General features: G+C 40.8%; 2 protein-coding genes across 13 annotated transcripts in view; both read right to left on the bottom strand.

Annotated features, from left to right (window-relative positions):
• Positions 1–6,809, bottom strand: part of LOC105490752 (NIMA related kinase 5) — a 101,619-nt gene extending 94,810 nt beyond the window's left edge. For 2 of the 5 annotated variants that reach the window (XM_071081291.1, XM_071081292.1), the window contains exons 1-3: positions 5,566–6,809; positions 4,120–4,190; positions 3,891–4,029 (exon numbers count right to left, since the gene is read on the bottom strand). In XM_071081291.1, the coding sequence (XP_070937392.1) occupies positions 3,891–4,007 (117 nt within the window). In that variant the 5' untranslated portion in view covers positions 4,008–4,029; positions 4,120–4,190; positions 5,566–6,809. The other 3 variants (XM_071081290.1, XM_071081288.1, XM_071081289.1) reach the window with 3 other exon arrangements.
• A 2,305-nt stretch (positions 6,810–9,114) lies between these two features.
• Positions 9,115–16,325, bottom strand: part of LOC105490777 (NIMA related kinase 3) — a 55,791-nt gene continuing 48,580 nt past the window's right edge. For all 8 annotated transcript variants that reach the window (XM_071081297.1, XM_071081296.1, XM_071081299.1 and 5 more), the window contains 5 exons: positions 13,869–13,965; positions 12,875–13,018; positions 12,492–12,626; positions 10,440–10,566; positions 9,115–9,691 (listed from right to left, as the gene is read on the bottom strand). In XM_071081297.1, the coding sequence (XP_070937398.1) occupies positions 9,607–9,691; positions 10,440–10,566; positions 12,492–12,626; positions 12,875–13,018; positions 13,869–13,965 (588 nt within the window). In that variant the 3' untranslated portion in view covers positions 9,115–9,606. The remainder of the gene's footprint in view (positions 9,692–10,439; positions 10,567–12,491; positions 12,627–12,874; positions 13,019–13,868; positions 13,966–16,325) is intronic.

Below are 16,325 nucleotides of genomic sequence, written 5' to 3'. Positions count from 1 at the left end.
GGATCCTGATGCTGGGAGATCAGCAGGCAAGGACCTTGGGAGAAGCAAGCCTGTAACCAAATGCAGAGGCTGGAGTGGGAAAAAAAAAAGTAGGGTATGTGATAGGAGCCGTAATTTTGGAGCAAATCAGAGAGGGTCTCAAAACTTCTCTGAAGAGTGAAACAGTATAAAAACACAAGGCAGACCAGGCACAGTGGCTCACACCTGTAATCCCAGCACTTTGGGAGGCCAAAGCGGGAGGATCACTTGAGGCCAGCCTGGGCAACATAACAAGATCCTGTCTCTAAAAAAAATTCAAAATTACCTGGGTATGGTGGCGCATGCTTGCAGTCCTAGCTACTCAGGAGGCTGAGGCAGGAGGATGGCTTGTTCGAGGTTACAGTGAGCTATGATGATGCCACTGCACTCCTGCCTGGGCAACAGAATGAAACCCTGTCTCAAAAAAAAAAAAAAAGAAGAAAGAAAGAAAGAAAAAATGCACAAGGCAGGCCAGGCGCAGTGGCTCACGCCTGTAATCCCAGCACTTTGGGAGGCTGAGATGGGCGGATCACGAGGTCAGGAAATTGAGAACATCCTGGCTAACACAATGAAACCCCGTCTCTACTGAAAATACAGAAAATTAGCCAGACGTGATGGGAGGTGCCTGTAGTCCCAGCTACTCAGGAGGCTGAGGCAGGAGAATGGTGTGAACCTGGGAGGCAGATCTTACAGTGAGCCAAGATTGCGCCACTGCACTCCAGCCTGGGTGACAGAGCGAGACTCCGTCTCAAAAAAAAAAAAAAAAAAAAATGCACCAGGCAAACCCCACTTTCTACCTCAATAATAACAATCTGTGTCTCTTTTTCTTTGTACATATATGAACATATTTGTAGGTATACATATATATGGAGAATATATATATTTTTACAAAGATTATATCATTCTACGCTTACTATTTTCTCAAACATTGCGAACATTGAAATTTTCCCCATGTCAATGCTTTACCTACAACATGATTTCTAATAGCCACCTAGTTTTTTATAAATTACTTAACAAATTACCTACAGTTGGACATTTGTTTTCTAACTTTATCTGTGGGGTTTTTCTTTCAATAAACTCCTAATTTCTTAGTTTTCTAATGAGTTTCAAATTTTTGTATGATGACTTCATATATGGATTTTAACTTTTTATTGACTTAATAAAAGGTTAACACCATTAAGTCAATACTTGCAAATATTTTTGGCACCTTTTCAGTTTTCTTTGAATTTATTTATAGTGTTTGTTTTGACATACAAACGTTTTCTATTTTTATGTAGTCAAACCTAGGCAACTCTTTCTTTACAGCCTCTGTCCCAGTGAAGGTTTGGGGGCATGGCTGGAGCACTATCAAAATTGGGCTGGAGCCACTTGAAGGATCCAAGTGATCCAGGCCCTCGACAAAAGGACTGAAGCAAATTCAAGGAAGGGGAAGAGTCAACAGTATTCACCAAATAATTGAATGTGGAGAAGGAATAAGCTCACAAATGATCCCAAGGTTTTGAGGCTGGCAGCCATAAGGACATTGATGACATTAATACAGCGCAGCACATAGGAGGTGAAGTGGGTCTGCTTACAACAAGGAAGAATTGCTATTAATACTTGTTTTTGGGTACAATTGTGATACCTAGCCTCCAAGGTGGTCTCAATGATCATCATCCTAAATTCTTGATGCACAGGATCTCCAAGATAATAAATGTTTATTCTTTAAGCCACTAAGTTTGGGATAATATGTTACACAGCAATAGATTAATAACACAGATATTGGCCAGGCGAAGTGGCTCACGCCTGTAATCCCAGCACTTTGGGAGGCTGAGACAGGTGGATCATGAGGTCGGGAGATGGAGACCATCCTGGCTAACATGGTGAAATCCTGTCTCTACTAAAAATACAAAAAATTAGCCAGGCGTGGTGGCGAGCACCTATAGTCCCAGCTACTTGGGAGGCTGAGGCAGGAGCATGGCGTGAACCTGGGAGGTGGAGCTTGCAGTGAGCCGAGATCGCACCACTGCACTCCAGCCTGGGCGACACAGCGAGACTCCATCTCAAAAAAATAACAATAATAATAATAATAATAACACAGATATTACCTGAAGTTATCTAGCTGGCAGAAGAAATGCAGAACTAGGGTACTGAATGATGTCAGGGGTAGAGACAGAGATTTAAGAGTGATCTACTTAGTGGTAAACACTGAAGTGGGGCAGTTTAGGTGACAATGGACAGAAAGAGAAGGTCAGAAAAGGACACATGGTTGAGGACATATAGAGGGTGAAGAGAGAGATAAGCCTGAGGGAGAGCAGTCAGATAAACAAAAGAGAGTGAGCAGAATAATGTCACGGAAGGAAGCTAGACTAGAATAAGAGGACATTATTATGAATATGCCATGGATTCACAAAAGAGACCTATATTGGGAAATAAATCATTATCCCTGGAAGCCAGTTATCTACTCTTGAGCTTTAAGTTTGGGTAGGTTTTCTTGAAATTTTTTTGTGGTAAAATAAAATTTATATCATTTTAACCAAATTTTTAAGTATACAATTCAATGGCATTAAGTATATTCACATGGTGTAACTTGGGTAGTCCATTTTGCACACGATTTGTATGGAACTTTTTATGCTACTCTCATTTATAAATTCTCTAGAAGCTGACCAACAAGACTTGCCTTAAAATTAATTCTAGCAAACAATGGACATTATTGTCCCAATATATTTCGAAATGAACGTATCACTAAAGAGGGTGACATAAACACTAAGGTGGATTTAGCAAAAATGATTAATTTTTAATTAACTATTTATTTTCCAAAATCATTAGACCAACAATTACACATGGTTTTCCTCTATTCATTCAGTGCACTCAATAAATTTGTTTAGCATCTATTATGTGTCAGGAACTGTTCTGCATACTGAGGAAGACAAGCAATAAACAAATGAATAATTAAGACAGCAAAGTAATTACAGAGCATTATGCTAGTAAGAAAATAAGCCAGGCCAGGAGCAGTGGCTCACGCCTGTAATCTCAGCACTTTGGGAGGCTGAGGCAGGCAGATCACTTCAGTTCAGGAATTCAAGACCAGCCTGGGCAACATGGTGAAACTCCATCTCTACTAAAAATACAAAAAATTAGCCAGGCGTGGTGGCATGCACCTGTAGTCCAGCTACTCAGGAGGCTGAGGTGGGAGAATTGCTTGAACCCTGGAGGTGGAGGCTACGGTGAGCTGAGATCATGCCACTGTACTCTAGCCTAAGTGACAGAGCGAGATTCCCCCTAAAAAAAAAAAAAAAAGAAAAGAAAAGAAAGAAAAACAAACAAAAAAGAAACCAGAAACCAGGGTGGTGTGATAAGGTGATAAGCTGTGATTGTGGCTGGGGAGCTACATTAGCTAGGATGTTTGCAGAAAACCCCTTGTTGAGGACCTGAATAAGGAGAGAGGAAGTGCACCACAGAGAAAAGTCAGGGCAACACAGGAGGCTGGCATCTCATAGGGTCTTTCAGGGCACCCTAAGGAGGGCCATAGGAGCCACAGAGAGGTGATCTTATTTCTTTTCTATTTTCATTAAAAAAAAATTTTTTTTTTGTAGGACAGGGTCTTACTATGTTGCCCAGGCTATCTTGAACTCCTGGCTTCACACAATCCTTCCACTTTGGCCGTCAAAAGTGCTGCGATTATAAGGGTGAGCCACTGTGTCCAGCCTCTTTTTAAAAACAAGATCATTGGTTGTGTTTGAACAACGGACTTAGAAGGCTGAATTAACACAAATCAATTATGGCTTAAAATTCGTAATTATAAAAAATAAAAATTTCCTTTTTATATTGGATTAAAAGCCAGCTGAATATCCCACTGAAAATTAACAGATATTTGAACTTCTTAACTTTACCTTTTCAAAATTGATCTCTTTTATGACACAGTGCTTGCTATCTGATTTCCCTTTAGCTAAGTATGCTTTCCCGAAGGCACCTTTCCCGATGGCCTTAATCACATCGTACTTATCCATGGTCTCCAATGGGGTGAGGTTCCTGGAATTAGAGTAATGTAAATTTATCACACATGTCTCATAAAGACTAAAAAAGTCAGAAAATTGATGACTAAAGTGTAAAAGAACTCACTTTGATAAAACTTTCCTCCCAGCGTTGCCAAGACAGAGACAAGTAACTTTCCTTGTGGCCACAGATAACAACTGAAATGAAAAAGAGTTTCTTGGTCAGACATGGGTCATAGCTCAGCTTTGATACACTTTTGCCCTGCGTTCCTGGGTAAGTCACTTAACTTGGCAAAACCGCACTTTCCTAATTTCTAAAACGGAATAACAATATCTGTTTTGCAAGTTTGTTCTGAGAATGAAAGATACTATATATCCGGTGCTTGGCAGCTTTGTAAAGCAGGAATGTCCTTAGGCTTGTGTACTTTTCACAGTCCAGCCTTTCTTAATGGGGACGTACTGCCCCCTAGGGGGAATTTTGGAAATATATGGGGGTGGGGAAGCTGTTTCCCCGAGATTCAGAGGCAAGAGATTGACAGGTGGTTGGGGCCTGAGATGCTAGGATTCTGCGATCCGAGAGACAGTCCCGCACAATAAAGGATTACCCTGCGGCCCTACAATCTTGTAGAGTCTTCCTATACACTCATGTGTGCGGAAAAATCCGTTTGTAATTATCTGTGCCTACAACCAAACTATTTTACATCGAAATGCTAAGCATTTTTGCAGTTTTAATGAACACTGATTTTTTTTTTTTTCCAAGGAATGCAACTACATGTAAATCAAGGCTTGATTGCACTTTGTTTGGTTTGGAGGTTTACCAAGAATTGTTCACCATTTGGGAAAATCACGCCCTTCACTGGCCACGCTGCCCCTGGTCCCGGAGACCTAACAATCTGCATTTGCTGCCATCACGTTCAGGCGACTGCCCAGGTGCGGCTACTGGCTGCTTCTCTACTTTTGCCAAGGGTAGTAGTGTCGAGCATTTTCAGATTGAAATATGTACTTTCTTACTTATTGCTTTCCTTCTGTTTCCTCTTTATGCTACAGTTAGGGCATAATACAGTTTTGTTGCTGTTGTTGCTGTTGTTGTTAATGGGGTGAGCGGGGGGTTGTTTTCGAATAATTTCATGTCACGGTAGGAAGTGGGTACAATTAGGTTGCAGGGGGCTGGGAACCAGCTCCGCAGCCAGGAGAGGCTGCAGACACCGGAGGACGGGGTTCTGAGAGAAACGCATACAGACTAGGGGCCAGGGGTGACCAGCTGGGAACTGAGGGCCCGCGACCCTCCCGCCCAAGTGGCACCAGAGGGTGGAAGCCCCCAAGTTAGGAAAATTCCTTCTCCCCTAGGGCCGCCCCTGGAGGCGGCCGCGGGTGGGTGGCAAGACGCTTACCCGGACCCGCGCTCAGCGTGAGGAGCGTTGCCATAGAGACCGACGCGCCCGGGACGCTAGGCCTTTTCTGGGCCGCCCCCGCCGCCCCAGGCAGAGACTCCATCCCTTTCCCCCACCCTGCCAGGTTCCTGAAGCCCTGTGGCGGCTCCAGGCAAGGACTAAGGGCGGCCCCTGCAGCATACCTGCTCCGCAGGCTCCGCGGGGCCAACTAAGCGTCTCAGAAGGATCCGGGTTCCCCGGGCCGCTGCGCCTCCCCGCGGCCGGGCGGAGCCGCGCAAGGAAACGCGGGCGGGGCGCGAGGCTGGAATGGCCTGGGGACCCGTCCACACAGTCCACCGCGAGGCAGGGTCAGGCGCCAGGGAGTTTGGAGACCCGACAGAGCCAGCCCCACACCGTCCCGTTGCCTTGGGTCGGGATTGCTTTGCGTTGCACTCTACAGTAGCGCTCCCCGCTCTTGCTTACGGTGCACCAGACGCTTCGCAAACGTTCTCTCTTTTCTTTACAACCCCGCAAGGCAGTAGTCTCCTAGTTTTACAAATAAGCTAAACTAAGACAGGAAGAGTGTTTCTTGTACAAGATCTCAAATATTGCCAAGAGGTGGACGTGAGACTGGAACCGCTTCCTACTCTTTGGGCCACAGCGGCGGCCTGCCAAAGACTTTCTAACGCAACCGGCGCTGCCCAAGCGTCTGCACGCACGCCCCCTCCCTATCCCACCCTGCCCCATTCTGGATTCGCACATCAAGCAGCTAAAACGTTTAAGTAGTGGAAAAAAATGTATTTTCCAGCAATTGTAAATAGTGACGCAAGTAAAATATATCCAATTGAATCTAAACACTACAGTGATATGGTACCCTCCATCGTCCATCACACACATGCAAAAGCCCACAAAAAAGCTATTTTAAAAATCATAAGTTTACATCACTACTTTTCCTTCTTAAAATCATCTCTCCGCCATCCCCTCCCCGTCCCTGCCACAAAAAATTTCCTCTTCTTATAAGCACTATAGTAAAATTGGATTAGGACTGAACCAAAGGCCTCATTTTGATCTCATTGCATCTTTAATGTCTCTATCTCCGAATACAGTCTCATTGTGAGTTACTGGTGTTAGATTTCAATATGTGAATTGGGAGTGACCGGGGCAGGGGCGAATGCAGCCCATAACAGGAGTCCAAAAGTTGTTTAGGAGTTGGAACAGCCAATGTTAGTTTCTTTGGCAGTGAAATTCCCTCAAAATATTGCAAGTATAAGATCTACTTGTTTTTGTTTAATTTCATGTGTCAGTGACCACACCCACATTTCTTCCCTAGAATTTAGACATGCTTTATTAAATCATATCTTCATTCTACTTTCCTCATAGAATTGTATCCCAGCTATCTTTTTCATGCTTGAAAGTCTTATTGATCATCCTGTCATACTGCTGAAAGAAGTATAGAAATGGAAATTTACATTTCCTGCTCACAGAATTTTTTTTCTGGATTGTTAAAATTACTAGTACTACACAATTGATCACAATAAAATATATCACAATGCTGATAATTATATTAAATATAAAAAAATAAAATTGTATTGAAAATTCATCTCCTTAAGACCTGGATGGGCTCCCCATGCATCATCAGTTCCTGTATCCATAGATGAATGCTAACTTCTTGCTACAATGAAGTTTAACACTGAGTCTCTTCCATTTTTTTTTAAGGCTGTAAGTGCTGAGAAATAAGTACATTAGAATGAAAAGTTTTGTTAAAAGTGTCCCTCAATTTTTGTCTAGTTGTATCTCAAGAATCATATAGTAATCTATCATCAAAAATGGTTTATAATCATGAACTGGTAATTCCATTACTCTTCTGAAATTTTATTAAAAGCAAAACCCCATAAGCCATTCTGATTTTAAAAAGGATTATCCAATACTTATCCAGTCTCTCAGTAACTGTACATAATTTCAAGTTTTTTTGTTTGATGGTTTGGAAATGTTTATACCCTGAGTCAATGCTAAGATTGAAGATGACTAAGAAGTATGGAATACAGTATATATGGAAGCTCAGTATCTGGAAATATCCTTAGAATGATCCATGCCTGCTTTAACTTGAAAAATGTTCAAGAGGGTGGTAAGCTAATTTCAAAGAGCTAACCTAAATAATTTTGGGAAATGGTATTTGACTGGAAACCATGAGACAATAGGAAAGATACATAAACTCTGTACCTTAGTTGGTAAATTTGTATCTCCCAGGGGTATGGGTTAATGATTTGGAAACTGCTTTACAAGTAGACTAGGATCGAACAGCTAAGCAGGTGGTGGATGGTGCAAGCCAGTTTTCTCATTGTCAGGGAGAGAAGTTATAGAAAAGCATGAGAAGAAGGCTAGAATGAACCTTGTAGTATTGGGTTAGTTGGAGACATCAGTATGGACCCATGCTTAATTTAATGTATGTACAGATGGAGAGATTCAGAAATAACTGTAGAGATATGTGGATGGTTATACAATTATACCGTGTACACAGGTTAGTATACACACATATATTTCCTAGCTCTGCTGAGAGGGCCTAAAAGCAGTGACACCCCAGGAACAACAAGCACACCCAGCAACCAGATCTTGGTTTCTAAACCAGTGGGAACCTCGTTGAAATGGATGATTTTGGGGCTGGGGCAGAGAAGGTAAAGATGAGTCTGGACCATCTTGTAGTGCCACAAAGGAAGGAAGTGCTCCAAAAGAATAGGGGCACATCAAAGGGACACAGGAGGTGACCTGAAACAATTCCCAACAGCCAAAGCTAGAATGATTTAAGCAAGAAAACAAATAACTTATTATTAGCTGGAGTGTATGACTTGCTTATAGTGAACATAGCATGAATATGGAACATTGCAAAGTTGATAGTGGAGAGCCTGGCAGGCACTGCCTTCATCAAGTGATCAAGGTGAACGACACTGGGAAGAAGTCATGCTGATGCTGTGTACTCCCTGAAATGATGTGATGAGAAGAGCACTTCACCTTTGTGGTTTTCCCCAAAATCCGTAAGCTTAGTTCAATTGTGAGACAAACCCAAATTGAGCAGTAGTCTACAAAATACCTGAGAAGTACTCAAAAACATCAAGGTCCCGAAAAACAAGGAAAGATTTAGAGACTGCCAGAGACCACTGGAGATTAAAGCTATCCAAATGTAAATACAGTGTATATGTGAGGTGGGGTTCTATACCACAGGGTTTTATACATTAAGATTTAAAAACTGTTAAATATTTAAAAGATGTATATTTTCCAGATTTCAGCAAGTGCTTGTTAATGACCCTAAATGTATTTTCCCCCTTCTCTTCACTTTAGCACTGTTCCCTGTATCTGTCTGGCTCATGTCTCTGTGACAGTGTTGAGCGAAGCCTGTTTCTTCAGTGAAATATTCTCATCTCACTAAAGTGCACACTATTAGATGAGGTTAACACACACGACAGGACCCAGCACATGTGTGCCATGCGTCCCCCTATTTATTCCACATCACTCTCTAGTTTCTGATATTTACCATTTCTGCTCCTCACCTCTGGCCTCTTCCTTCCTCATCTACAGGACTGCTATCTTCTGACAAGATCTGCAGACCACCCCATGCTTCCCAGGGCTGACCCTCCAACCCAGGCTCTTTTGTGCATCCTATGAGGGACTGTATTTAAGGACAGCTGGTGAAGACCATTGGAATGATCTTCAAACTACTCAGAATCAGGTCATATTGAAAAACTGCACACATTACCATATCAAAATTAAATATATTTAATTCTCAAGCCTTTAGGAAGTGTAAAAAGAGTCACATAATAATAAACACAAATCATAATGTGAATAACATACGGGCTGCTGTAATGGTCTATAGTCAGCATCCCTCTGAGGTAGGCATTATTATCTTCATTTTATGGTTAAGGAAATTGGGGCTCGAAGAGATTAAGTAATTTCCCACAATCACACAAGTAGGTAGTGGCAGGCTATCATCCCATTTCTGTTCTATGGGACTGCAAAGCCCAATGCTCACACTCATTCCACTACACCTTCTCTCTCGAATTCAAAAACTTACAGGAGTTCTAGACTTTTCAAACTCATGATACTAATCAAGAACAATTTTAAGTATTAAGAGTTTCCTCCGCTTCATTCTGTTTCCAAAGGAAAATATACATTGCATGAACTCATGATCATCTCAACATGAACTCCTGAGTGAAGCCTCTCCTCAGTGTGACTCAGGAACACTCCCTCAGGCATTATCCGTCGCACAGGCCTTGCCATCCAGCTCGCTTCTTCAGCTCTGACACCCAGTCGGGGTTGTCATCTTCCTCCTCAAAGTCCCTGTGAAAAAACAATTTGGACCATAAACCTTCTACATTAGGGGCACAGTATCTGTTGGTGAGTTCAAAGCAAAACACCACCATAACAATACTTAAGCTTTTGAAAAATGAGTTCCATAAGGCAACTGAAGGGAAAAAATTGTCAGTTCTTCCAAAAGATCACTTCTTTGACTGTTTCTAACACTTTTAAAAATGTAAAACCTAATATATTAAAAAATAACAAGTTCAAGCTGAAAGGCTATAGGTGTAGGGCTCAATCAGGAATTTTATAATCATATTGTAAGGTATTACCCATCCCAGACAAAAGATCAGGATATAAATACCCATTTATGATGGCCGGGCATGGTTGCTCACACCTGTAATCCCAGCACTTTGGGAGGCCGAGGTCGGGGGAGATTGAGACTCTAACACGGTGAAACCCTGTCTCTAGTAAAAACACAAAAAATTAGCCAGGCGTGGTGGCAGGCGCCTGTAGTCCCGGCTACTCGGGAGGTTGAGGCAGGAGAATGGCGTGAACCCAGGAGGTGGAGCTTGCAGTGAGCTGAGATCCCACCACTGCACTCCAGCCTGGGAGACAGAGCGAGACTCTGTCTAAAAAAAAAAAAAATTCCATTTATGATGAAAAGTAATCTAAGAGGTCCCTACCAAACCTGAAATTATCATGGTCTAATTTAAATCACACACAAACACACACAAACACACATACACTCCACCCCCAGCTAAAGCGTTCTACGCATATCACAACGTACGTGTCCTCCTCATCTAGCCCAGGCTCAAGTCGCTCTGGATCCAAAATGACAGAATCGTGACCTCCATCGACACTGTCCGATGCTTCTGTTTCTTCAGACAGGGGGCCTTTCAAGAACGCTTCTGAACCTTCAGGAGGTATTAACAGAAAATATACCAATTTAAACAGTATTTACTTATTTCATGCAGTTTGACTAAAATCTTCCATAAGCTTGCTGGCTGAGGACAATGTCATGTTCCATTACTCTTGTGTAGTGTCTCCCCACATTACCCAACCCCAACATGATTGTGGGCATAAAACAGGCCCCGGAAGCAGAAGCACTAGGACGTGTACTAAATTTATAAACGGAACTTTCTTTATTCTTTTTTTTGAGTCAGGGTATCACTCTGTCACCCAGGCTACAGTGCAGTGGCATGATCATGGCTCAATGCAGCCTCGAACTCCCAGGCTCAAGAGCTCCTCCTACCTCAGACTCCCAAGTTGCTGGGACTAGAGGCGTCCAGAACCATGCCTGGCTAATTTTTTTAGTAGAGGCAAGGTCTCGCTATGTTGCCCAGGCTTGTCTTGAACTCCTGAGCTCAAGCAATCCTCCTGCTTCAAGCCTCCCAGAGTGCTGGGTTACAAGCATGAGCCACCACACCCAGCCTATAAACAGGATTTTCTTTAAGAGAAAAAAAAAACTCAGAAAATTACCATAAAACCCTCCCAATATAAGAATGTATATTAAGGCATTAAAAGTTACCTTTGAAAGTTGGGTTATAGTAATTTATTTTTTCCTTTGAACTTTCTCCTCCCAAGTTTTCACAATGAGGAGGAAGAAAAGTTGGAAACTGAAGGAAGACCATACGCATGCTTAAAAATTTTTTCCAGGTGTAATTACTTTTAGATTTCTCACAAACAGCATGAAAATCTACCCTAAAAACATGGGCCGAATCTTCTAAAAGGCATTTCAAAATAGAACTATGACATAGTTTTTAAACAGGGACTTTCCTAAAATGACAAAGACTTCATCACTGGACCAGACAGAAAATCCTGGACCTAAAATTGCAAAATTGAAATTCATAACCATTAACCTTCCTTAACATTTTCCTCCCATGCATTAGCATCTCCTTAGGGCTTCCATGACCTTTTGTGCACAGTTCTATCTGAATGCATATATCACAGGGCACTATAATTCCTTATCAGTGTGCTGACCTCCCATGTAATGAACTCCTTCATCCTTAGGGCAGGAACTGTGTTTTATTCTTTTTTTCATCTTAACCTACGTTAGGCATTCAATAAATACTGACCAAATAAACAAATACAACTAAATCGTTGCAATAAATATAGTCAGACTTGCCATACCATTACCTGCTCTACTTGGTATAATTTATCTTAGATCTTAACCTAGCAAGGTGGCTTAGTAATTAAATTATCATAATTATAATACACATACACACATACATATCTAATACAGACCACTGGCCTAGATTTCTAAGGATGGTATTATAAAAAATTATTTTACACAATGTTAGTAAAGATGTCTGTAAAAAAATTTAAAAATCAAATCCTAATTGTTCATGCTTTTTGAGCTCTATTCAATGTAACAGAGTTCAGGTATACAGCAAAAGAAATCTTGGAGTTGTTGCTAAAGCAATGGCATATTTGCATGATAAAAATGGGCTCCTCTTCAAAGAAAGTAGTAGCAGGATTATGAAAATAAGCAAACAAATGAGCAAACAGAAGTAATGTAGCTCCATGAAAAATTTTAATTGTAGCTTAAGACTGGCTAGAAAAGATTAAAAAACACCTAAAAATACAATGCTATGAATTATTTTACAACTTTGAAATCAAAGCGTTTCTGGGAGAAGGGAAACCCTTTGAATTGAGTTTTGGAAGATGAGAACATTTCTGTGGATGGATACTGGTGATGGCTGCACAACAATGTGGCATACTTAGTACCACTGAACTGTACACTTCAAAAGGGTTCAAATGTAAATTTTATGTTATATATATTTACCACAATTTTCAAAAAGTCAAAGGGTTTCCAAGGTCACATACAGACATGAATTACCTGGTCTATATATCGTGTATGTTTGAAAGGCCGAGCTGAGGTCAGCATTCTTAAGGAAGTTCAACAAAGCGTCAGGGGTCTCTTTGAGCCACTGCTTACGAGCAGTATTTTTGCTGTATTTTATTACAGAACCACCTAGTTGGAAAAAGACAAAAATTAGTGCCGAATAAAAAAAGATTTTTCAGCATGTACTTTCCAGATCATATTTTCAAGCAAAGTTAATTATATTTTGACTGTTAACTAAAATCTACTTCATTCACCTGTATGAGTAATGCTCTGATGTGTGATGCCAAATACCCTTCACAGACATTAAAAGCCTCTAGTGCACTAAGTATTAGAAAAAGTTCTCTAGTAAAATAATAGTATTCAATCTGACTACTAACCTCTATCATCCTCTGCTGTTAAACTGGAGGTGAGTATGGATGCCTTTTCCAAAGCTGTAAGAGCTGTATTGGGTACATTTTTCTCCCACTGTCGTCTGTGAAGATTTGGTGAACTGGCTTTCCTCAGATGGACTGACTCATTACCTGATTTTAAAATGTAAAAAAGGAATGCCAAGCATGTTATTTTATGTATCCATCTCTGTCCACACACAGACTATCTAACAACAATATGGAAGTGTTTCTTTTCTCTTTCAAACTCAGATCTATGTTTGAAAGATCAATGTTCTTTCAAATCTAAGTAGCAAAGGAAATTAAAAAAAAAAATCCAAAATGAAAAGTTACAAATGAATCATTACAGTGACTGAGTTAAAAAAAAAAATATGTAGGCCGGGTGCGGTGGCTCACACTGGTAATGCCAGCACTCTGGGAGGCCAAGGCAGGTGGATCATGAGGTCAGGAGATCGAGACCATCCTGGCTAACACGGTGAAACCCTGTCTCTACTGAAAACATACACACAAAAAATTAGCTACTTGGGAGGCTGAGGCAGGAGAATGGCGTGAACCCGGGAGGCAGAGCTTGCAGGGAGCGGAGATTGGGCCACTGTACTCCAGTCTGGGCAACAGAGCGAGACTCCATCTCAAAAAAATTAAAAAATTTAAAAAAATAATGATATGTATATACTTACATGTTATACATTGTGCAAGAATGAAGCCCTGGGAGGACTTACATACACACACTATGCTATGCTTTTTAAGGTGGATAGCACAATAAATACCACTCTTTCTAATGGCTCTTACTGATAAATGCTATTCTCTCTTTTGTTGTAGGTAAATAAAATATTTCTAAAACATTAAATAAGTTACTAGATAAGCAAACAAATATCAGCTTGTACTCTTGTTTACGATACCTGAGACCTAGTAACATAAAAATTGGTATTCCCTCTGTACTCCCCAACTCCTTGTCTAAGAAATGATTAGAATTTGAATAACTCACCTTTTTCTTCTCTGTTTACTCTTCTCGATGCACTTTCATTTTCATTAATGCTTTCCAAATCAGTATGGCTACCCTTTCTATCCTGTTCTTCCTCTTGCTTTAAAATAGATTAACAATACAGATTAAATAATGCTTGAATTGCTACGAAAAAGGTAAACAAATATGCAAAGTCAGCCATTTTAATTTCAAATAAAAATTAATGGATTAAAAAACATGCATAATCATAGAACCCCAAAGACATGTATATTAATAGCCATCTATATCTATATGTATTTAATAACATATATGTATATTAACAACCATAAACCTACATACATGTATATATTAATAGACGTATGCATTAATAGCCATTAATATCAATTATTATAAATATGAAGAGGATATATTAAAATGACAGATATTTGAAAGGTCTTTACTAAGGAAAAGAGTAATGAAAAATTTCAATATGGTTTGCTGTACTGGGCTTTACAAACTGTAATAGCAAAATGAGACATTTTATAAAGTTGCCATATAGAATCAAAATGTTCCCACTTAATTCAGTATCTTTCCAAATTATCTAAGCTCTTGATTTATTTCACGAAATATAGTAATACACTATCTAGTTTACTAAATCTGCATATATTTTGAGAAGGAGTACATATTGAATGCCTAAACAGTCCCAGGCAAAGAAGTTCTCAATTCTTTATTGAATGAATAAATAAACAGTAGGCTTGGGTGGCATGGTGGGTTTTCTTATTTCTAAGCAGTGGTTCTGAAACTTCTCTTCCCACACATGTAGGGAACATAAAAATCTGTCACTTAACAGTGGTGGCTCACTTACAGCAGCGATTTCAAAGCCTCCTACACTCAAGAATGACATCAGAATCTTGGAGGAGTAGCGGTGAGGGGCAGCTGTGAAAAGCCCCCCAGGGGATTCCAGTCTTTCCTTCCCATTGAGGATCACTGCTTTCTGTGTCTGCAGTGGCCTCCCACGTTCCTCTGGGTGCTATTCAACTCTGCCTTCATTGCCATTGTCTTTTGCTGGCCTGCACACAAGTTTTCCTACCTCAAGTCCCTCATTCCCTGACTGACTTTTTGTTCTTTTCTCCATTTTGTTCACGTGTTGCACCCTTTTCATTTTGCGAACACATATTGCTGTGTCCACTACAGGTGGCATCAAACTATAGCGTATAGGCACAGATCATCTGCAAAGGGCACAAGGAAACATTTTAGGGGATGGAAATTCTTTTCTTTTTGAGACAGAGTCTTGCTGAGTTGCCCAGGCTGGAGTGCAGAAGTGTGATCATAGTTCACTGCGCCTCAACTTCCCAGGCTCAGGCAATCCTCCTGCCTCAGCTTCCCAGTAGCTGGGACTATAGGCATGTGTCACCATGCCCACCTAAAATTTTTAATTTTTTGTAGAGATGGGGTTTCACTATGTTGCCCAGGTTGGACTCAAACTCCTGGCCTCAATCAATGCTCCTGCCTCCGCCTCCCAGAGTGTTGGTATTACAGGCGTAAGCCACTCTGCCCTGCCTGGAAGTTCTATAAGATGACTGTGGCAGGAGTTATATGGATGTTTAAATACCATCACCAAAATTTATCAAATTGTGCACAAAAATGGGTAAATTTTGTGGCATGTAAATTATATCTCAAAAAGTTGGAAAAAAAAAACCAGACATTACAATGAAAAGAAAAAAAAGTACAGAAGTCTGTATTCCATTTGTAGCAACATAATGATGGGATATAGTTATTTATTTAGAACTTATGGTTCATTCAAAAAATTTACAAGTTTAATTACTAGTGCATTGCATGAAGAGAGCAATTTGTTGTCAGTACAACATCTTTTCCTTTTTGAAGTGGAAGGTTAGGCCAGGCGAAGTGGCTCACACCTATAAATTCCAGCACTTTGGGAGGCCAAGGTGAGAGGATCACTTAAGCCCAAGAGTTCAACACCAGCCTGGGCAACACAGTGAGACCTCATTCCTATAAAAAAATTAAAAAATTATCCAGGCATGGTGGCATGTACCTGTAGTTCCAGCTACTCAAGAGGCTGAGGTGGGAGGATCCCTTGAGCCCAAGAGGTCAGTTTGCAGTGAGTGGTGTTGATGCCACTGCCCTCCAGCCTGCGCAAGAAAGAGAGAGAGAGAGAGAGAGAGAGAGAAAGAAGGAGAGAAGGAGAAAAAGAAAGGTTAACTGAAATACTGAAGAAAAAAATCAATAGTATACGATTTGCGAAGGGGGGTGTGACAACACTGAAACATGGATCCGTTGTTAATATCCACAGCTTTAGAGAAGCTTCAATGTAAAAGAATGTCACAGTTGCCCAGGGCTAGACAGGATGAACAGGACCCCGAATGCCGGCCTGAAAATTGATTCTTGGGATAACAAGGAGGCACTACAAGGCATTGAACAGAAAAATGTTAAGATCTAAATAGTAATCTAAATGTTATTCAGCACAGCAATAAAAAGGAATGA

Source organism: Macaca nemestrina, chromosome 16, assembly GCF_043159975.1.
Source record: "Macaca nemestrina isolate mMacNem1 chromosome 16, mMacNem.hap1, whole genome shotgun sequence".
Taxonomy (NCBI): Eukaryota; Metazoa; Chordata; class Mammalia; order Primates; family Cercopithecidae; genus Macaca; species Macaca nemestrina.
The sequence above is the reverse complement of the archived record's forward strand: the minus strand, read 5'-3'. Positions and strand labels throughout refer to the sequence as shown.